This window comes from Danio aesculapii, chromosome 9, assembly GCF_903798145.1.
Source record: "Danio aesculapii chromosome 9, fDanAes4.1, whole genome shotgun sequence".
Taxonomy (NCBI): domain Eukaryota; kingdom Metazoa; phylum Chordata; class Actinopteri; order Cypriniformes; family Danionidae; genus Danio; species Danio aesculapii.
The window spans coordinates 22,407,349-22,432,080 of NC_079443.1; the positions used below are offsets into that span (position 1 = coordinate 22,407,349).

Here is a 24,732-nt window from a genome sequence, read left to right on the forward strand (position 1 = left end):
ATATTATTGTGATATAATAATAGTAATATTAAAATATTCATATGATTTATTACCAATACAGTTTGTGACGTAATATTTTCTGTCTTTTAGTAGCTATATTATATGAGACTTGCTTTGTTTACCAAATAAGAGGACCTGGGGTCTGTTCTTCGTACCTTGCTTAAATGATCTAAGATGGTTTGACAGATCCTGGATCTTTTAATCTTGATAACCGATCTCTGGTTAATTTGGTTCTTCAAACAAGTTCACGAATCAGATTAAAATGTCTTGATGAACTGATCTGAGATTGCTGCATGTGTTGTGAAGTACAGATTTATCGATTCTTGAAATCATGATCAGCAAAGCAAAGATTGGCTGATGGCACAACAGTGTAATGACATCATCTGGTTAATATTCAATTATCCATGTGAGAAAAATTATATAAAATTCGTAGTAAACGGTTTTGTTAAATATGATGCGCAATAACTTTCCACATTTGTTATGAGCTGCAGGCTTTACACTATCATGTGTCTAGAGTATTTAGCTATTTATTTAGTTTTACATTTTAGATAGGATTTTCTTTACTATAGTAGCCCAAGCCTATTTAAGTTTCTAAATCGGCGTAAGGAATTTAAATACATTTTGCATCAAAAAAGCCTTTTGATATTGGTAAAGGCATCTGCAACTTTTGCAAAGCATCAAATCACCAGCATATTAGCAGTCAAAACATGTATGGCTGCATTATTTATTATTCCTTTATAAAAAACAAACAAACAAACAAACAAAAAACAGTTGAATATTATGCATCTCTATTATTTTGGGCACCTTTAAATAGTACGCATTTTTATCTAAAAATCATATTAATAAATGTTCTCTTTGATCCCCTTCGGGAGAACCCCCCCGTTTTCGTACTTTTATTTACTAGAATTAATTTATATATATTTTTTACTTATATGTATATAAACATAAATATTATTAATTATTTTATATTATTAATTATTATAAAATATCAACGTGTATATATAAACTTTTAACTATTTTACTTTTTCCCAAGTTTATATAATCTATAGGTTACTACTGTAAGAAAATATCAGCATTCGGTACATACTTTCAGTATTACCTTTGCTTGATATGAGCCGATCTAATCCTGTTTATATGAAATAAACCTGCTCCCGATTGAGCTAATTGAGTAATCCACGTACGAAGAACGGATCCCTAATTGGATTTGCATTGTAAACAATAAATAAAAGTTTAAAAGGTATAATTTTTTAAGTGTTTAGTTATGATACTCCTAAAATAATTCAGCATAAATCCAGATTTTTTAGTAAATTCTCCACAGAAATAGCAAAAAAATGTGTACAGATTCTGTCTGGTCCTAGTTATGGATAAAATATGGTAATTATAATAGTTTAATAACAGGTATACGATTTTTGGAAATCACCAAGCAACCCCCACCGTCTCGCGACCCCCTAGGGGGTCCCAACTCACACTTTAGGAACCACTGCTCTAGTTCACAGATGAATTATTCAGTGTGATTTGGGATTATTGTATCTCAGAGTCTGACGATTAATTTTAAAATACAGAAAATATAAAAAAAAAACATTTGTTTTGGAATGAAGTTTCCTAAAATAAAAATCCCCTAATGAAGTTATTTAAGTACATTACAAAAGTAAAAATGCTGGTCGCCACTGCTGGAAAGCTTTCCAGGAGTTCCTGAATATAGAGGAGGATGGAATACAGCTAGCTTAAAATATCGCTCTGAAGAGCCCTGCATTATTAAGAGTTATCTGAACTATCTGCAGTAGTAGCTCTGTTGATATCTCTTTTTAAATTACACTGTAAACCCTGACAATCAAATTTGCAAAGTATATTTGACTAAAATATTACTGAACGTTCTTAATACTTGATGTAAAAACACAAACTCATTAAATTAAGCAGAACTCAAAGCAAATTTGTAGTTGCCATCATGCTTTGCTGTTTGACACTTAAAGGGAAGTAAATGGTAAAATGAAAAGCAATGTGATGTGCTTTTGTTCACGATTTTTTATAGAAGGTGATTTGTCATGTTTAATGCTATGTTTTTTAAAAAATCTAAAGGGTTTCTGCTACTAATGTCACTGTTTTGAAGACAGTTTGCTATAAGACCAATAAAACTATGCATTCCTTTATTTAAAAGCAATGACTGTATTCTTAAGCACAGAAATAGTCTTTTTAATGCACCCCCCATGCTATATTAACTAGAATTTGATATTAAAAGATATGCTTGGTCAAATTCAATTGGTGCAATTCAAACATATTTACATTAGATGTCGCCTACGCTATTGGTGTCTATTGTAAGGAATGCGTCAATAGAGCCGCCTCGACTGGCCATCCAAAGCCAGAGATATATACATATCTGATATACACATATATCTATGATCGGGAGTTTTCCAGGTGGTCGGTATGCAAATATTTATTTAAGTTATGAAAATTATAACTTTACATCACTTTTCTATATCGATGCATGGATAAATGACCGCGCGGGCTTTGCCGACAAAGAACGAATGTTTGCGTGCATGGAAATGTATTATCCTCCCTCCATTTTAAATTAGATCTAATCCTGAAACACACCCCCTCTCCAGCTTTTGCATCTCATTTTAACAGGAGCGATTCCTTTGTGAATGAATCTCCGTTATGAACGACTTGTTCACTTAGCCGACAATACCAGTTTCCAGCACCGCAGCTTCTTGTTGTCATATTTCATTAACATTGTTCGCTTAATTTATTCAACTATACTAGCATAAGCTGAGAATTTAGTGCGAGTTGGTGCTACTTTCCTTATGATCATTGCACTAAGTGACTGTTTTATCATCAATACTTGTTTAGCACAAAAGTTTGTAACACAAAACAGTAAAAAACAAACCTTACCTATGAAATGTTCTGCATTTGTGCCTTGTTTTCTTGTTTGCTCGTTACTACACCCATATGCAGTGCTAAAGTCCAGCATATTCACATTAGCTTTAGTCTTGAGTAGTGCGTTTGATTTACATTTACCCTGGGAGTACTGTACAAATGTGGCGGCGCTATTGACGTATGCTGAGGGTTCGTATGTGATATCTAGTGTATACTGTTGAAGTCCGAATTATTACCCCCCCTGAATTATTAGCGCCCTGTTTACTTTTTTCCCCAATTTCTGTTTAACGGAGAGAGGATTTTTTTCAACACATTTCTAAACAGAATAGTTTTAATAACGCATCTCTAATGACGAATTTATTTTATGTTTGCCATGATGAGCAAATAATATTTTACTAGATACTTTTAACTAGGCAGGTTAGGGTAATTAGGCAAGTTGTTGTATAATGATGGTTTGTTCTGTAGACTTTAAAAAATAATTAGCTTAAAGAGGCTAATAATTTTGACCTTAAAATGGCTTTTAAAAAATTAAAATCTGCTTTTATTCTAGCTGAAATAAAACAAATGAGACTTTCTCAAGAAGAAAAAATATTATCAAACATACTGTGAAAAATTTCTTGCTCTGTTGAACATCATTTGGGAATTATTTAAAAAAGAAAAGGAAAATTCATTGGGGGAGGGCTAATAATTCTATGCAGTTCATACTAAAATTCCAAAACTCATAATAGTTAACCGTCTTTTGTCATTTAAGTGCCATTGTAAGTGTATTTTATATTCTGTAGACTCAAATGGACAAAGTTAAGACTACTTATAAATATCAACATTTAAACCTAAAAGGTTTAAGGCGATCAGTTTCCTTATATAACTCACTGGGTTTTACAGTGTCTGTCAGAGAGAGAAAAAACATAGCCATGCTTTGATAGATCCACAAAACCATAATATTTACAATCTAGCTGTCTAGATCTTATCAGAGACAGGAGAAAGTATTGAAGTAATAAAGCAAAAAGACATCAAAAAACATTACAGATGTCACCTTTAAAAGGCACAGACAGAAAACAGGCTTTAAAGTCTGTTCTTGTTCCTGCATCACATCAAAACGTAAGCCTTGTTTGTATCCTTTTCACAAAGCAGAAAGATTCAGACGCCATCGTACTGTAAACGCATTCTCTAATTTAAAGCAGCAGCAGCAGCGTCTTTAAGCACCAGATCCCCCTTAATCTAATCCACACACACACACACACAGCTTCTTTAATTCACACCCGAAACCTTCTGCAGGTCATCCTCTCAGCTGCCCTTCATCTTCAAACAAAGGAGCAGAGACTTCTTTATTGATCGCTAACCCCAGAACCACCACCCAAAAACAGATCAAAGTGACACCACTGTCTCAGAGGTTGGACAGGATCAAAGCTCACAGACTCTGATCCTGATGTGTTTACAATTTTCTAAAGAGGAGAGCAATGAGAGACTGAGGGAAGAAAAAAAAAAACATTAGAGAGAAGGAAACAGAGATGCCGGACGGGTATAGAGACGCTTTCGGGGAGCGAAGGTGGGAGTACGAGAGTAGTGGAATGTGACAGAGAAATAAAAAGGTGACCAGTGGAGAGCGAGGTGTGCGAATGGATGTCAAACGTGCTTGCCCTCCTCATAAAACAACACTACAAAATAATTCCACGCTAATAACTGGCAGATGCACACATGTTTTCTGTTGAAGGCCGAGTGGAGGTTTATCAAACACTATTATGCGAAGATGAAACGATTCCTGGAAAACGATAATTGTTTGATGGGTATTTGTAATGGGGCTCATTTGATGACTAACAAAGCCTCTGAAAACATAAACATCAATTAAAGCGGATCAATTGTAAGGTGCTCAATTGTCATTACGGTATCAAGTAACTATCAAAGGAATTGGAGAGGAATACACAACGAAATGAAATTAGACAATAAACAAAATTGCATATACAAACGCATGTATAGTCAGACTTCGCAACAAACGAAAATTGAAAGTGCAGAGAAAGTGCACGAAGCTTCAGTGGTTTCAAATATAACATTTATTTCATTACAATATTAATAAGCACTTTACAATATGTTTCATTAGTTCTTGGTGATGTATTTACTAACATAAACTTAAGTCAACTGGTTGTGCATAAGCTACAAGCATACTTTTGTTCGCACATACTGTAAAACGAAAGGAATGACTTTATTTAACAGATTCTTCTCCTCAGTGTCAGTATAGGGTGCATGTTCACAAGCACTGTGCACTGATATATCCAACGGAAGCCCTTATTAACTTATTCAGTTATTAAGAGTTATTTGTTAGTAGCGTGGACGAGTACAACATGTATAAAGAGCGCATCACTTTCGTGAATGCATGTTTTATACTAACAAAGAGGAGAAGAAACTGTTGGATAAAGTCGTTATTTTGGTTTTATGTGTGCACACAAGTATTCTCATAGCTTCATGATATTTCAATTGAACCACTGAATGCATATATTAAGTTTTGAAGATGTTTTTTTTTTTTGTGGTATTTTTCTGGACTTGGAATGATCCGGGACTATTGCTGCTTATGGAGGGTCAGAGATATCTTAAGAGATATGGAGGTCTGAAATATCTTTATTTGTGTTCCAAAGATGAATAAAAGTCTCAGGGGTTTGGAACAACATAATGAGCAATAAATAACATGATTTTCATTTTTGGGTGAACTAACACTTCACCTAAAAAAAAAAAAAAAAAAAGAATTTCTGCTGCTCGTTCAAACTGCTCATTTAAAATGAGTTGAAACAACAAAAATCTTGAGATTTTTTTGGGACAACTTAACTGTTTTATGTTTAATCTACTTAATGGGCTAAATGCACAGCTAGTGTTTTTCAGCCAATGGTAAAGTTTATTTGAAAGGTTAATGTGACTATTTAAAAATTGATTAGGGTTCCTTTTACAGCATTGACATGGTACACTCTCAGAAATAAAGGTACAGGAGCTGTCACTGGGGCAGCACCTTTTCAAAAGGTACATATTTGTACCTGAAGGGTCCATAATGGTACCTGAACGGTACTTTTTAAGGTACATTTGGGCACTTATATGCACCTTTGTAGTATTACTGTGGACTCTTAGGGTACAAATAAGTATCTTTTCAAAAGGTGCTGCCCCAGTGACAGCTCTTGTACCTTTATTTCTAAGAGTGTAATGTCATTAAAATACAATCAGTTAAATAAAGTTATGTATTTATTTAGTTGTGTAATCTGATTAGGTACTAAAGTCAATGTAATTGCGTTACTTACGTTTCAAATAAAGTTTTTAGGAGAAAAAATGCGTCTTTTAAATATTTCTTTCCACTGCAACGTTAATAAGTTAATAAGCATGCGTTTTTAAATTGCTGTAGAATGCCAGCTGAAATGGTTGCTGTCGAGAGCGGTTACTTTAAGGAAATACAGACATTACTTTGATTTCATTGAGCGTAAAGACAAAAATATTGCTGTGAAATTCAGTCTATGTCCAGTTTCTAAAAAACTTTCGCCTGCTTCTAACTTAACCAGCAACTTGTTCAAGCAATAGAATAGAAAGCACTCTGACAATACTCCTCTCCAAGGAGGACACCGGCGCCCAAAAACACGATGGTCCAACTCAGCCTAAACAGGCTAAATTGAATTTTTTTGTGCAGGATCGGGAGTGAAGGTATTTTCTGAATGTGAAGAAAAACATAGCTGCTTATGGGGCCGTTCACATGTCGTGTCTTTTGCGCGTGCAAGTTCATTATTTCCAACGAGGCGCATGGCATTCACAAACAAGCGCTCGCATTTTCCAGGAACTCCAGTTGAAAACCGCGAGCCACATGGCAAGAACTGACCAACCAGCTTCATGCTTTGTATGAAATATACACATTTCTGTAGTCTAATTACCTCAGACAACCACAGAACACCCAAACACTGCAGTTTTGCATACTATGGATGTCAATAGTTACAGGTATCCAGTTTTCAAAAACAAACAAAAATGGGTTTAGAACAAATGAATGATGAGAGAATTTTAAGTTTTGGGTGAACTCCAAGTCTTTTGAATATGTCAAGCTGCTGTGATCAACCCATTAAATTACTGAAAGAGCAGTTTATTTGGCATTTTTATAGGTATATTTTATATGTTTTAAAAGTAAGTTTAAAGTAATTAGAAATCTGATTACTTTTTACATAAAGTAATTAGTAATGGAGCCAGATTACAATTTTCCAGTAGTAATCAGTAATTTTAAAGATAATTTATCCAACACTGTGTATGATATATATTTTTTAGTTTTTGCACTTTTACTCAAATGAAGTTAGTTATTTTACCTACTTAACATTTTATTAGGAAATCTATTATTTTACTCATTTATTAGACCACTTCATCCACTAATGGTGAAACTCCAAGTATGAGTCAGACTGGGAAATACTGCTAAATCAAACAAAAATTTAAAATTTTTAATCTTTTATTGCTAACACCTGGTACAACAAGACCCATCACAAGTGGACAGCCCTGAAAAAGGGCAGGCGTAAAAAGAATGTGTGGTCAGATGACTGAAACCACATCCAGAGGTGGTTAGACACGCATGTGAAATCCCATCACATCTGTAGCATAAACGCAAATTCATTCTGATGAATCACTGGCAGCAATGCAAGACTGCCCACTCACCAGTCAATCATCTACCGCACCGAACAGATGTTTTAAATGTTGCTGTCGGTGTATATAACCATTACACACACACAAAAAAAAAAAAAAAAAAACTGGAGAAGTGCATAATTTAGCATTGGCAAATCTCAAAAGAACTTCTTCAGTACGTCTAAATTACCATGCAATTTTATGCAACTCAAAAAAAAAAAAAAAAAAGGTGCAGTGGGTAGCACAATCGCCTCACAGCAAGAAGGTCACTGGTTCGATCCCTGGCTGGATTACTTGGCATTTCTGTTGTGCATGTTCTCTCCGTTTGTGCGTGGGTTTGCTCCGGGTACTCCGGTTTTCCTCACATGTCCAAAGACATGCAGTGTAGGTGAACTGGGTAAGCTAAATTGTCCATAGTGTATGTGAGTGAAAGAGTGTGTATGGGTGCTTCCCAGTGTTGGGTTGCAACTGGAAAGTGTTAAATGTTTCATAAAATGCAATACACTTTGTTTTATAATCCTGCCGATTATAAAAGCATGTTCAATGGACTGAGGCGCAGACACGTAGGTGTGAACTATGAGCTAAGTATGTCATGTACAGCTTTATCTCATTGGTGAGACAGCTGCTTGCTATTGTTTGGATTATCCTTCATGCACCTTTCATTTCATTGAACTGGGGCGTTTTTCTGAAGATGCTGGGTGTATAAGGACAAATAAATCAATTTAATTATTGCTAGAGATGTGTCCCAGATGGCCCAACAAAAGCTTTTATCGATACACGATGTTATCTGATGGACAACGCCTTGAATGCAGAGCAGCTGACAAAAGGATGTCTATATTTCAAGGCCTGGACACAGTGAAGCATCAGGACAGATATCAGGGTGCGGTCACATTAGTAAAATTTTGACCATCAAAAGTTTAGTGAAGTTCACTCGCTGGCCACTTTATTAGGTATGCCTTATCAGTACTGAGCATTTTGCCTTTAGAACTGCCTTAATCCTTTGTGGCATAGATTTAACTGGAAATATTCCTCAGAGATTTTGGTCCATATTGACATGAAAGCATCACACAGTTGCTGCAGATCTCCCGTTCAACCACATCCCAAAGGTGGTTTATTGGACTGAGGTCTCGTGACTGTGGAGGCCATTTGAGTTCATTGAACTCATTGTCATGTTCTAGAAACCAGTCTGAGATGATTCACGCTTTAATTCATGGTGCATTATCTTGCTGGAAGTAGCCATCAGAAGATGGGTACACTGTGGTCAAAAAGAGATGGACATGGTCATTAGCAATACTCAGGTGGGCTGTGGCGTTGACACGATGCTCAGTTGGTACTAATGGGCCCAAAGTTTTCCAAGAAAATATCCCCCACACCATTACACCACCACTACCAGCCAGAACCAGTTGATACAAGGCAGGATAGATCCCTGTTTTTACGTTGCTGATGGCAAATTCTGACCCTACCATCAGAATGTTGCAGCAAAAATTGAGACTCATCAGACCAATCAATGTTTTTTCAATCTTCTATTGTCCAATTTTGGTGAGCCTGTGTGAATTTGGTGAGCCTCTGTTTCCTGTTCTTAACTGACAGGAGTGGCACCCGGTGTGGTCTTCTGCTGCAGTAGCCCATCTGCCTCAAGGTTAGATGTGTTGTGCGTTCACAGATGCTCTTTTCCTCGGTTTTAACGAGTGGTTATTTGAGTTACTGCTGCCTTTCTATCAGCTCAAACCAGTCTGGCAATTCTCCTCTGACCTCTGGCATCAACAAGGCATTTGCACCAACAGAACTGCCACTCACTGAATGTTTTCTCTTTTTTGGACCATTCTTTGTAAACTCTAGAGATGGTTGCGCGTGAAAATCCCAGTAGATCAGCAGTTTCTGAAATACGCCACGTTCAAAGTCACTTAAATCACCTTTCTTCCCCATTCTGATGCTCAGTTTGAACTGCAGCAGATTGTCTTGACCATGTCTACATGCCTAAATGCATTGGGTTGCTGTCATGTGATTGGCTGATTAGAAATTTGTGTTAACGAGCAGTTGGACAGGTGTACCTAATAAAGTGGCTGGTGAGCGTATGTAACATTGATGAAGTGACTTTCAAAACAAGCAGTTTTCTGTTGGTTAATCCAGAAAATTCACCTAACCAACGTGAACTCATTATAAAAAAATACTGAAATAATTCACCTCATGCAATTAATACTGAAATGACTTAATTTTGGCATTGAGAATTCACCATACCACAGTAAAAACTATGAAATATAACACACTTATGAATACAAGACTCACAATTAAAGCTGGGAAAAACTAGTTCAATGTAACAAATTTACACAGTAAAAAAATGCTGGGTTGCACACTATTCCTTCATATTGTCCCAACACAAATGAACCAAGTTAACATAATTGTTTTAACAAAATTAAGTGGAATCAACATAAAATAATTAAGTTGTCCCCCCAAAAAACCCTCAATAACAGTGTTGCTTCAGCTCATTTCAAATACATTTTTCGTTGTTGAGTGTAGGGCCCTAAGAAGAAGAAGTTCTTAGAAGTCACCCTGTGGTACATGCAGTTTTTGATTTTTAGTTTGTGTTTAACATCTTGCCAGCTTTTTTGGCTATATAGGTTGTTTTCACATGACGTCATTGATGACGCACAAAATTCAGATGGAGGGCAGGAAGTGGTTCTTCTGCATAGGAATCACTATCAAAACATTTCTGTTTTATGTTGTTTATAATTGTTTAAATTGGCCAAAATAAGAAATGCCGAACAGCTTTTATTTTAGACTTCCAAACATTAAAGGAGAGAAAGTTCAAGAAACTGGCTGAAACGGAAGAAAATGCAGCATGTAATAAACATTCATTCAATACAACCATGTGTATAAACTTTTTTGAATGCGATAATTTGATTGACAGCACCGATAAAGATTATATCCAGGCCTAGCTATGTGTTTAAATATGTTAATGTGTTATATAAAAATCAGATACAAACACCACCACACTTAATGCACAATAATTTGGGATCGCTGTAATGAAATCTCCGTCTCGTTTTGCAAAAATTCATGTCTTTACTGGCATTTTGCTGGAATAAACAACCGTAACAGCGACATCTACATGTGCAGCAGCGGTGAATGTCTGTTGATGGTAAATTTATTGACTGAACAAAAAAGAAATGCAAACCTTGTGACAAAACTAGGCTGTTATCATTGTGGAGCACTTTCCCCCCTTTACAAAAATAAATAAAAAATGTAGACTATGCGTCCACGCATTTGTATGCTTTCATCTGTTATTTCGTGATGTCTGGAAGACATCATGGGGGAAAAACTAGTAATTTATAATAAACATGTTTTTGAATGACTTGGTAAAGTGTATAATGTGTACAACTCTTTGTTAATGAATGCTACAGAAAACTGTAGCATAGTAAACTGATAAACTGTAAAAAATACTGTAACGTTAGTGTAAACTGTGGTGCACTGTGATGGTGTATAATTAAGGCAGAGAAAACTGAAGCCTATTGAATAATTTGTTTATTAATACAGTTGTGTTGTACCACAGCAACAATAGAATTACTACGACAGTTTAATTTAAGTAATTATCTATAGTATGCTTCCAAACACTATAGTATTTTTCATGAAATGTAATTATACAGTATGTACCACCTTGATGACAGGCAAATATATTTTAGTTTAGTAGGAAACTTGTCTCCTCATTATATAAGGATCATGCCCAACATGTGGTTATTTTCTACTGATAACTCCGTTGAAATATGGTATAAATCATAAAAAAAGGACTATATGTCTCTTTGTCTCCCATTCAGTTTTTTACTTCCAGCCCTCCACCTAAATTTCACATGTCACCAAAACCATGTGAAAACAACCTATTGTCATGGCAAGAAAATGTTTATTGCAGTTAGATGCAAGATAGTTTCTTGTGTGGAGATCCCATTCTCTTTGCTACTTGTTATTAATGTTTGTACAAATTATTGGTTTTAAGTCCAAAGGTGGTACTGGACAAATTGTGAGGTCTATTAATATTGCTCTGCTTTTGCAGCATTCCCTTTGGTTCCACACAGGGCCATGAACCCAACAAACATTTCTAAAGGAAACCATTGCTTGAAGACAGAACTTTGAATCTGTAGTTAAAAGAAACATTCTCTGTTCTTCTTTTTTAGACTTGATGAAGTCCAAAGGCAAGATAAAAGCATTTGCTTCTACTGTAAATATTGAGCTAAAATTGGGAATTAACATTTGTTTTTTTTGGGGGCTGATGAAAAATGCTGATGATGTACAAATTGGATCTTCACATTTAGATCTGTAAGTATATATACAGGGATTTGTGATGGAAAAATGTCTGATGTAATGGAGATGTTGTTGAAAATCATTTGGGTGGGTAATAAAAATGAATATTACAATTTGCATTATTGATATGTTATATTATGGCAATGCTAAAGCTTTACTGTTTACTGATCAGTTTAACAACTTGAGGTTTGTAGTAAACAAAAATGACCATGAGTTTTAAAGGGAAAGTTCACCCAACAATGAAAATGTCCTAACAATAAATACACGCTCAAGTGGTTCTAAATGTTCATGAATTTCCTCATTCTGTTGAACACAAAAAAGACATACTGAAGGATGTTGGAAAAAAAATCAGCCATTGACATCTTTAGTAGGAACAAAACATACTAAATGGAAGTCTTCAGTATTTCTACCTTTGTGTATAACAGAAGAAACTCAAATATGTTTTGTAAAAGTGGAGGATGAGTAAATGATAACAGAATTCCTACTTTTGGGGGGGGGGGGGGGGGGGACTATCTCTAAGTTGCATTAGCACTTCTGTTAGTGGCACTTACCTGTGTGCCACGACGAGAGTGGTGTGGTTGGCGCACACCTTTGCAAGAGAAGCCTGAATGTTGCGCTCCGTTTGACTGTCTAAAGCAGATGTGGCCTGAAAGCAAAATTCCAGTTGCAGGCTTTAATACATACCATCAGCATAAACTATCAACTTTTAGGAAAACATTTGCTCACTTCATCAAGCAAAATAATTCGTGGCGATTTCAGGATTGTGCGGGCGATGGCCACTCTCTGTTTCTCTCCGCCGCTCAACTTTAGACCCCTTTCACCCACTTCTGTATCATATCCTACAATAATGACACAGAGATAAATGTCACCACATGTTATAGTCATCCAACATGTTTTGTTCTTTAAAAATTTTGATCACTCATATAACCTACTGTTAAAAAAATATATAATAAATAAATAAATAATAATAATAATAATAATAATATTAATAATAATAAATAAAATAAATTTATATATATATATATATATATATATATATATATATATATATATATATATATATATATATATATATATATTTATTTATTTATTTATTTATTTATTTTACAGAAATTATTTCACAGAGGATCAACTGATACCATCACTGCACCAACATCACCCCTTAACACTTGATGCAGAAATCAAAACTTATTAGTCTAGAAAATGTTCCTCTAGTCTTGTTTCACGATTTTGGTGAGCCTTTGTGTAATGTACCCTCAGGGGCCATTTACAAGACAACGTTTTAGCCTAAAATGGGAACTGTTTTATTTGTTCTGCCTGTTCATTCACACGACAATGTTGTTTCTGAGACTAAAAATGCATTAATTTGTAAATGTTTTTGAAAAATGTCACCATTGCCATGTTTTGAAAACGATAATGTCACACACGTACATAGTATTTGTTTAGGGAAGTGTAGATTAAAGGTAAGCACAAACAAACATACACAACAATGGTGGAGTATGCGGTAGTGTTGTTGTTGCTCAAGTGTTAGCTAACGCTTCATCAGCAAAGTGTGTATTCACATTACAACCGTAGAAGCATTTTATACACACAGCAAATTATACAAAGACATGATCGTTCAGCATCCAACGGCAAGTCACTACTACAGGTATTGTTTACTAACGAGGTGACAGTGTACATAATACAGCATTTTTGCAGATATGTGTAAACACTGATTGTTTTAAAAATGCTGTCATGTAGAGCCGGGACACATCAAGCCAATGGTCGGGTATTGGGGTTCGTTGGTCAGGCTAGTTGGGGTTTGGTGTGCTCCACATTTCGGGTCTTGCAGGGTAACGTCGGTGCTCACTGGTCAAATTCAGTATATCGAATCAGTGTTGGCCGTTGACTGATAAGAGCGTTCAGACTAGTTATTCAGCATCAAATAAGAGTGCAAGCGTAACGTAGTGAAGCGCCGTAGCAAGTAAACAATTCAAGCCAAGAACTATCACAAAGTGGTTTGTTGTATTTTTGCTACATTTCTCAAATATTTGAAAACAATATAGATCATTAGATTATCAGACATAACAATTGAATCCCTCCGTGATGAGAGACAATTACTTTAATAAAGGTACTAAATGCTGCTTTGTTTTGCTTCAAAGTTCAGTTTTCTCTTGGCGGAACAAGAAAACTGACTACTGCCCCCCACAGAGCGGAAAGATACGCCCTCTTGCATAGGTGCAGAACGCGTCTCTAGTTTCAGTCGGCTTCTATCTGTTTGATGTGTTCATGAGCAGCGTTTAGTTCCAGACACAATCCAAAGCCAACACGTTTGGGTTTCGTTGGCGCTACTTGTTTGGCGTTGGCTTGGTGTGTAATGGCCCTAAGGTAAAAACAAAATAAATAAAAAATTCTAGTTTTTGGCTACATCATTGTTGTGTAAATTTAGCCTCAGTTTTATGTCCTTTTTATGCGTTTAAACGCATCGTTTTCTAAGTCTCTCATTTTCAGTTTACATGGACATGACAATGGTGGCATTTTCCAAAACGTGCATTTTAAAAACCCTATTCAGATTTACTTTATGCATTTTCAGTCATAAAAGCTTTGTTTTCTTGTATATGAACAGGCAAAACGCATAAAAAGTTTCCCGTTTTTGGTTAAAAATGTTGTCATTTCAACAGTCCCAAAATCTAGTCATGAAAATTCAGTAGTCCTATACCGTCCGGAAGCGATAATATCTTGTCATGGATATCAGCAGCCACCGCAGCCTCCTCTACTTCTTGATCACTTGCAGAGATGCGTCCATAGCGAATGTTTTCACGGATGTTGTCATTGAACAGAACTGTGTCCTGAGGAACTACACCAATGTAGGATCGGAGGGAGTTCTGCCTCACCTGTACACATCAAAATGAACAACAAAGGTATACAAACCAGTTACAATCTGTTATGCATGTTGTATTCTTAAATGGAAAGGACTTTACAGACTGTTTACATAATCTTAAAATTATTAGGTACAATAATATACCTAAAGCTACCTTTAAGCTATGTACTTACTTTACATAATCCAATACATTCCTAGATCAAAGCATCCCAGTTCATGTCAAGTTATAGTAAAAATAAAAAAATGTGTTGAAGGGGGGGGGGGGGGGGGGGGGGGTTGGGTCGACATGCACATGATAATTTTGCCATGTACTATTCTTTTTGACTTCACACAAAGCATATATATCACTGCTTAGTGCCACAATAAAACAACAGGTGAACCGTGGACAGGTGGGCATCGAACTTTAAAGTATTTCACCACCTGAGGGTTTGGACGTCTCCACTGCCTTTGAAAGCTAAGGAGCCAGGTGCTGATGGGCTATGAAGGGGTCCCAAGCTCTGAAGATCTAAAACCCCAATTATAAAGCAGGGTGACAATCTTCACATGCTGCCTGTTATTGGGAGGGGTGCGGCGATAGACCCCTGCCGAGATCCAAAGCCTGGCAAACTCTGTGAGGCAGTGCCAGCTCACATCAAGGGTTTCGAACAGCATAAAGAGAATCAGAGACAAGACAAAGTAGGTCTGGAATGGGCACAAATTTTAAGGCCGAGCTAAGCTGCCCCCCTTTTAGCAATATATCAAGAGTCCCGCTGCTGAGACGGTCTAACACCATTTCCATCTGGAGCCATCTGAAATACCATTCTGGTCTGTTTCTGCTTTAGTCATAAAAATACATATTAGGTTCAGTTTGTTTTGGCAGAGGCAAGAAACAAACCAATGTTTGCTGTTCAGCTTTTGGTATCCTAACAAATTTACAACCATAACGTGCAACATGAGCCTGGTTTCCATCCTAATGTGAAGCACATTTTCTTTCAAAGTTTGCAAAATAAATAAATAAATAAAATCCCAAATGCGAATTAGGTGCATTTCCATCAAGTTGCTAGAGCAGCAGACTGTAGTATTGGTAACCTAGATCCAACAGTAAAGAAGGAAAGCATAATGGAGTCATGCGGATGTAATGTTCACTATGTTATTCTGCAAATGTGTTTCCATCTCCGATTATTCACATCAAGTTTTTTTGTACAAGTCTAAAGCCACCTCGAGTCCTACAGGCTGGATCAATGTTTAAAATATCCTAACAGACCATTGGACAGTGGTGCGTTCTTATTAGTCATTTCAAGTGGTAGAATTTGAAAAAATAAATAAATAAATAAATAAATACAGACAGAATCACATAAAACGAAAGGATGTAAATGGAAAAGGCCAGGAAATAGGGATTTTGACCATAATTATTATAAAAACTACTCATTATTTTATGCTTCTTATCTGAAGAAAGACCAGCAATATGTAGACTTAAGATTATAGCACACAATCCGAAATTTTGGAAGTAATTTTCGCACGTTAAAAATAAAATCGACCTTATGTTGTGTAAATTGTATTGATGCACTGCCTCCAAAACTTTCTTCCGTCATAATTTTTTTTTCACTTTTTGCATCCGAAAAAGCCCTTTGAGATGCGTTTTGACAGTTCAGAGCCACCATACAAGTGAAAAGCTAAATAAAGAATGCCGTCATTTTAGCTACAGATAACTTTATGACAACACAGTGCATAAAATATAGACAAAAAGTGATGAACAGATGAAAACCCCTATACGCTGGATTCAGTGACTGGTGCACCTCTGCCCTGCTGCGGTTCGTTGTGTGTGTGTGTCCATACATTTTGACACACTGCTCATAGACATTATAATAGAAACCATGGTGTGCTTTCAGTCCACTGTTTCGAAACGTCAACAGGGACACCATCTATTATAATGTCTATAGGTGCTGCTAGTCTCTCTACGTGAATGTGTAAAGTACTGTATCACAAGCAATGTATCAAAATTCCACTGATTTCCTGAAATAAACTTCGGGATAATCCAGCCACATCTCTTTGATAATGAGCTGAACTCTCCTTGCTTTCTATGCGGTATTGGATGAACACAATACATGTAGTCTATTCCTCTTTCGGTTTCTACTTTGGAGAAGAGAGGAGAACGTATGACTGCCTAAATGGACTTTTTTCATAATGAGTTAATATGCATCGGGCTTAGTGTGCAAGTTTTGTTTACATGACATATTTCTTGCAAATGAATACAAAAAACGCATACGAAAATTCCGGACTTCATTGTGCAAAGACCTTAAGTCTGAACAAATCGATATCCAATTAAAGGAGATTATCCAAACAGATTTGAGCTTGTGACAATGACTGTCTCAGACTGATAGTGAGGGCAAGAACTCATGATAAAATCTAATATGTTCTCTGTGTTCTAATGGCACACAAGAGCCATAAACATAACATAATGGCCCACAAGATCCATCGTTCAAACATTAGAGAATCTCACACATTATTATCTATAACGGTGTAATAAATTTTGTTATGTTTCATACTATTATTTAGTGGAATTTGCAATTTTTAAGAGGATTTTAAGCAAACAGGATTTTTAGCAATTAAGATTTACAGAAGAGACCAACTACATTTCAATATAAACAAACAAACAAAAAATATAGGACATATTAAGAAATGGAATGATTGGAATTGGGGGTGTGACATTTGGGGCAAAAAAAAAAAAAAAAATCGAAGTGGCATTTTTCTGATTGATATTGAGATTACAATTTTTGATTTATTTGAATAAACACCCATATGTGGGGAAAACCCATGTATGTCCCACATGGGCAAACCCAGGTGGGCTCAATGTGGGCAACACATAAGCGTCAGAGTAGGTAAACACACATGGAGCATAAATGGATCTACATTGTAGATGCCACAAAACACAAAGTCGCACATGGGTTAAACACAGGTTAGACATGGGCAAATGCAATCAATCCCACATAAAGCTACGGTCACACCGGGCTTTGTGTGTGCGAAATTCTGTCGTGTGGCGCTGCGAAAATGGGCGGGATTAAACAAGATGATTAGACATTTAAAAAGCCAGCGATTGCTCCATGTTTTAAATTTCTGTCCAGAGAGGTCCTGTTTTGATCCTCGATTGGTCTCATTCAGTCAAGTGATGCGATTTCGCAGGTTAGAGTTCACCAAGCTTGAACTTTGCACCGCAGCAACATGCGAAACTTAACGCATGACCTTGCGTTTCCGGTCTGACGCATTCGCGTGCGTATGAATGGAAGTCTATGGGAGGAAAAGTCAAGTGTGACCGCAGCTTAAGTCCCACGTGGGCAATCCCAGGTTAGATGTGCAATCCCATGCAGGTCAACATAATCAAACTCAGGTGGACTCAATAACGGCAAAACACATTGCTTCAATGTGAGTAAACACATGAGTGGCCTAATTGGTTCTACCATGTAGCTCAATATGGGCAATACACAATTATTTGTGTCCATTGTGTCATTATTTGAGATGAAAATGGACTTTTAATGTTTTTGAACTGTTGGAATTTCACTGATTATGATATTATGATGAGACTGTTGGTAATCGAGTAGCCGTCTAGATAATTGACACAATATAACAAATGTATTTTTTTAATGTTTTGGACTATCGGAATTTCATTGTATTGATGTAAATATGCTATTTTGCTGGTAATGTCAAGTGGCCGTCAAATGTATTTTTTAATGTTTTGGACAGTCGGATTTTCCTTGTATTGATGTACACATAAGCAAATAATTCTAATTGATATGCTATTTTTCAGTGAAATGATGTTTTAAATATAAAGGTAAATAGTCCTTATGTGGTTCATCAAGGAATAATGAAATGAAAAAGAGATTGTTTTTTGATCATCGAGTGGCCGTCTAATCAATGATGCAATGGGATTTATAATGGGATAAAAGGGTGGAGTGAGAGGATTGTGTCACACAATGAGGAAGGCATTATGCCGAAACATTTGTGTTTTAGTATCACCCGAAGCATGTAAAAATAAAAACAGTACGAAGCAATTACTTGATGAGTGTGAATCATTATCTTTTTTAACAATAGTATTGACAAGATTAACGCACCAAAAAGGTTTCTTTAAAAACTGTGAGTGTGTAGGGCAAACTTCATTCTGCTTAATTGGTTCTACCATGAAATTCTAGCGCACTAAATCACTATAATTTTATTCCATTTTTTGATAGATGGATGAATAAATTAGTCAAATGACCTATTGGATATACAGTATTTGTGTCTCTACATAGTTTTCATCTCTGGTACATGCAGTTTGTTTTCCTCTGCACTCAAGAAACTGACCCAACAAATCCCACTGATGTCCAAACAGAACTAAAATAGCTGCAGTAAGAAAAGCAGACTGTAATCGTACCCACAACAAGGGTAACTCAAAATTATTGTTAGATCACATTAAAGAAAAGCGCCCATTCTGAAAGCACTGATAATAACAGAGGCAAGCGTGTGGGGCTCTGGCTGTTCAGTCGACCATTAATCCATGTGGCGAGTGGAACCAGCCTCAGTGTTTTCACTTCAAACGCCTGATGAATTAGATCCCCTTTGAAGTTAGCTTTTTTGTTTTTTCTTTTGTTTATTTTTTTTGGCTGTTTTCTAGTTCGCTTAATTCACCATCTTTCCATTCTTTCTACCCATTCATTTGGCTCTTAAAATAAGTCAATGTCCTTAATTTATGAACTAATTAACATCAGACTGGGCCGGGTGAGAGAGGGCTTACTGCAGCCATGTGAAACACAAATGGCTTCCCAGGTTTTTATGGGAGTGTAGCATCTGTCCCTTCACAATACAACTTTTATCCTAAGAGACGGCACTTTCGCTTTGGTTTCCGGTCCTATTTGCAACAGTATTCTCAATCACTTTGGGAAAAAAAGAATTTTAAAAAAGTGATCGAGAAAATGTACTCAAGTAAAACGTATCAATTACTATTAACTGTTTTAGTTTTATGCTGGTAACTACACCTCCCATAATTAATACACTTATACAAAGAGCTCAATTTTCATGAAACAGCTGTAATGCTCATTCACAATAGGAAAGTAGCCATCACAACATCACTACATGTTTTTGACTTAAATATAGGCATCAAATATATGAACTCCTAAGAACACATAAACTGAAAATGATTAACCCCCTGTCAAATTCTCATTTATTAAAAATATTTAAATTACTTTAAATTTTATTTTCTTGCTCTGTGAGTAAAGTTTAAAAGAGCTAGAAAAAATTCCTAGTATTTCCTATAATATTTAGTTTGAAGAATTTAGCTGGAAAACAGCTTTTATATATTTTTAAAAAATCTAATTTAAGTCAATTTTATAAGCCCCTTTAAGATTTTTGTTCTATTTTTCTGCAGAAAAATACAGTTATCCAACACCTTGTCTAACTTTCAAAAAAATATGTATATTGTTGTCCAACTATCTGTGAATATAGCCAATATATTTTGGTATATAAAACAGTTTTATTAAACAGCTATATCTATTTAAATAAGTGTTTGGTCACCTAATATCATTAGAAATAGAAAGATAATACATTTAAATTCAAACTATCTTTGCAAATTGTAAAAAAAAATAAATTTAAACTTAATTTTCCTCCTGTTTATTAACAAATGATATAATACTTTTCCACAACATATTAAATTGTGTGTACTAATTTTGTGTGCTAGAGTTTTTTGTTGCTAGAGTTTAAACATTTTTTGCTAGATTAGTTCCAGTTTTAGGCACGGTGGCCAAGTAGAACTTCTTAGCCAGCATTAGGATGTGGTGGACGCACTGACGACGCACTTTTATTTGTGGTTTCTGTTGGGGAGCTCCGTAACTTACTCAGTCAGCTCTGTTAAGTGATCATATCTGAATTTTTCATTTGTTCATTCATTTTCTTTTTGGCTTAGTCCCTTTATTAATCAGGGGTCGCCAACTTATCCAGCATCTGTTTTATGCAGCGGATGCCCTTCCAGCTGCAACCCATGATTTGGAAACACCCACACATTCTTATTCACACACATACCATTGTCGCCACTGGCTTGCATGGTTCGGGATCTGTAGAGCTATGCATCGTTGGATTTGCTCATCAGTGTTTGGACTCTCAGTAGTGATTTTTAAACCACACAGAACTGAGCTAAACCGAACTGAACTTAAACACTAAAAACTGAACTACACTGTTCCAATTTACTACACGGTTCCAATTTATTATGTGAAGCTGCTTTGACACAATCTACATTGTAAAAGCGCTATACAAATAAATGTGAATTTAAAAAACATACACTACGGACAATTTAGCCTACCCAACTCACCTCTACGGCATGTCTTTGGACTTGTGGGGGAAACCGGAGCACCTGAAGAAAACCCACGCAAGCGCAGAGAGAACATGCAAATTCCACACAGAAATGCCAACTGACCCAGCCGAGGCTCAAACCTGCAACCTTCTTGCTGTGAGGCGAAATCGCTACCCACTGCGCCACCGCGTCGCCTATGCCTTTTTCAGTTAAACAGATTTACACTAGCTCATGCAGTGCTGTCTTTGTTTTACTTGGGCTAATTAACAGTCCATGCAATGCAGAAAGTAGCATCAAATGTAGTTGGTGCGTTCGGTGATGTATCTCATACACAGAATGTCATAGCGGATTCATTCATTTTCCTTCAGCTTAGTCTTATTTATCATGGGTCCCACAGCGGAATGAACCGCCAACTATTCCAACATATGTTTTACAGAGTGGATGCCCTTCCAGCTCAACCCAACACTGGGAAAAACCCATACACTCTTACATTCACACTACACTATGGCAAATTTTGTCTACCCAATTCACCTACTGTATAGCGCATGTCTTTGGACTGCGGGGGAAACCGGAGCACCCAGAGGAAACCCACACAAAAACGGGGAGAGCACATAAACACAAAAACTCCACACAAAAAATGCCAACTGGCCCAGCCAGGACTCGAACCAGCGACCTTCTTGCTGTGCTAATGCTAATCACTGAGCCACCATGCCACCCATCCTTTATTATCAAGTGTAACCTCTACCTAATTTAACACTGGCAAAAAATAAATAAATGAATAAATAAATAACGAATGCAACCATTTACACTAATTCTGGAGCCTTACAGCTGGTCATGCGACTTCAATATGGCAGTACATGCAGAAATAAAACAAACACATAAGGGTGGCAGTACTCCATGTTGAGTTTGGTTATTTTGACTACTGAAAAATCTTGCATCTTCACTTGATGCGTTCATCAAACACATTTCTCAAAAGGACTATTCATGCCTTTTAATTGTCAAAATTTAATGAGCAAAAACAGCCTTTAAACATGCATTACCAATCCTTTCAAAAACGCTGCTTGATTTACAGTGCTAGACTCCAGCTTCACTGACAGAAAACCATTCATCTATTTTTACTGCTGAAGCCGTAACATTTTGATGACCCTTCCTGCTGGGATCCAACAGGGCTTCTGTCATGCTCAACTATATGGAACACTTCATAAAACAAAGTTATTGATTCAGTTGTGGTTGATTACGGAAGGCAAGTGGTCGCCAGAGACGTTTTCCAGTTTGATGATTTTTTTATTTAAACATTTTTTTGAACCGTGGCATTGTCTTATTTTCATGTAACACAATAACATGAAATGCAGCAAGAAACCGAAGAAGGAAACAAAGACTGGAAAAGAAGACGACCCTTTGCCCCTGCTGAACCTCTGTATTTCTGAGGCACTGTAATTCATTGATGTTACGTCTGACATAGTGGAGTGCCGAGGAAAAGAGACTGGATTCTATAACAATCCTGTGAAGTGTTAAACAGACCAACATGTGGACGTTCGTGTAAACAAGATGTTTTGCGTACATTTGCTCCAGGTTAAACGCACATGGGTAGTTCCCTCCCAGCCTTTTTGGTGTCTTTCAAGTAAACGGTTGCAGCCCTGGTTTGTGCGCACATCTGCTTGGATATGCACAACAACGCTTCTCACCAAGTGGGTTCAATTTTAGCATGTTTCATGTTTTGCATATCACAGTTTTGCTCATGTTTTTCCCATTTTGCAAACATCTGATATGGCCTGTTTCACTGTCTGAGTGTCTAGACGTATTGTTGAGTTCATATACGCCAGTGCTCAGGTAACTTAAACACACAACTTATAATTTAGGTCCGCTTTACTCCTTGCATTTTAGTTTTAAATCAAATCTGATCAGAATTGGACACATGATATATTAGATTTTGTAGTGTAAACACTGGTGGTCGAAAGAGTTAACCTAATCATTATCTACTAGCGTAACATACCGTATATCCATCATAGACTTTGTTGTAAGGAAAAGTACTACAAAACAAAGGTATTCATTGTACCAAACGCATGGATTGCAATCAATCAATTGTAGATATTGTGCACATCTTTTGAATTTACTCATATGCCATGTAACATGAGTTCATTCATTCAATAGTTCTCGAGCCTTGAACTATGCATTTCCACTCAAAAAGCGATCGCGATATGAACGTTAAAGATGCACCAATATAAAAATCTGAATTTGAAAATGGTTTATGTCGAAAACTCTTTCCATTTGGAGACCTAAAGCTGATAAATTTGATTTTAAAACCAGCAGAAATAATACATAATGTGTTGGCTTAAATATACAGTTGAAGTCAGAATTATTAGCCGCCCTGAATTGTTAGCCCCCCAGTTTATTTTTTCCCCCAATTTCTGTTAAACGGAGAGAAGATGATTTCAACACATTTCTAAACATAACGGTTTTAATAACTCGTTTCTAATAACTGGTTTATTTTATATTTGCCATGATGACAGTAAATAATATTTGACTAGATATTTTTCAAGACACTTCTATACAGCTCAAAGTAACATTTAAAGGCTTAACTAGGTTAATTAGGTTAACTAGGCAGGTTAGGGTAATTATAATATAACAAAAAAAAAATAAAACTTTCTCCAGAAGAAAAAATATTATCAGACATCCTGTGAAAATTTCCTTGCTCTGTTAAACATCATTTGGGAAATTATTAAAAAAGAAAAAAAAATTCAAAGGAGGGCTAATAAATCTGACTTCAACTGTATATTACTGTGAAACTGCTTTTGAGGCTGTTTGTACTGTATAAATAAATGAGCGTGTGAATAAGTTGGATAAGATTCCAGTGTTTCTCACTGATGGTGGCCTGATTTTAACCCTTTGCATTAATTTTCATTTGGTAGCACTTAGGACAGATGCTCTAACAAAATCAGTATCTAAATATAACTACTTGAAATAAAAAGTGGAAAAAGTAAATGTCTTAATCATGCTGGATGACCGCACAGACATCCAGTGTTTTTTTTAATTATTAGTAATCTAGACTAAAGTGCAAACTTTTCCACTAATATTAAAGTATATAATTGCCAATCTTGTCTGAATTGCTTTTTCTTTAAGGAGTAGTTCACACAAAAATGAAAGTTACCACATAATTTACTCACACAAAGCCATCCTCAATGACAATGAGACTTTTATTTCTGTCAGACGAACACAGACTGTGTAGCTTATCCATTTATCCCCGCTCTTCCATGCTGTATAATGGTCAGAAATGGTCAGAAAAATTGCTACTGTACTTAAGATGATTTTTTCAGGGCTCACCACAGTCGAATTCAATTTTTGAAGTCTTTCAGTCAGGTTTCAAAAAGTATCATTCATCCGAGACTGAACTTGTTAAGGTTTTAAATGATATTTTGCCTACTGCTGATGCTGGGGACTGTGCGGTGCTTGTGCTGTTAGATCTGAGTGCTGCATTTGACACAGTGGACCATACCATCTTGTTGGCCCGCTTAGAGCATTGTGTAGGGATAAAAGGAAATTCCCTGGATTGGTCTAACAGTTAGACCAATCCAGGGCATTTCCTTATATCCCTACAGACTCTAACTCCTATCTGTCTAAGTGTAGTTTTGAAGTCACTATTGGAGAACATTCATCTAAGACAGCACATTTGTCATGTCGTGGTGTTTGTGTCTATTTTAGCCCCTATTCTTTTCTCCTTACATATGCTTCCTCTGGGCTCTATTTTTAGAAAACAAGGTCTGTCTTTTCACTGTTATGCGGATGACACCCAAATCTACCT

At 36.3% G+C, this 24,732-nt stretch overlaps 1 protein-coding gene across 2 annotated transcripts in view; it reads right to left on the reverse strand.

Annotated features, from left to right (window-relative positions):
- Positions 1-24,732, reverse strand: part of abcb6b (ATP-binding cassette, sub-family B (MDR/TAP), member 6b) — a 67,362-nt gene that overhangs the window by 15,103 nt on the left and 27,527 nt on the right. For both annotated transcript variants that reach the window (XM_056465223.1, XM_056465222.1), the window contains exons 14-16: positions 14,480-14,654; positions 12,508-12,620; positions 12,333-12,427 (exon numbers count right to left, since the gene is read on the reverse strand). In XM_056465223.1, the coding sequence (XP_056321198.1) occupies positions 12,333-12,427; positions 12,508-12,620; positions 14,480-14,654 (383 nt within the window). The remainder of the gene's footprint in view (positions 1-12,332; positions 12,428-12,507; positions 12,621-14,479; positions 14,655-24,732) is intronic.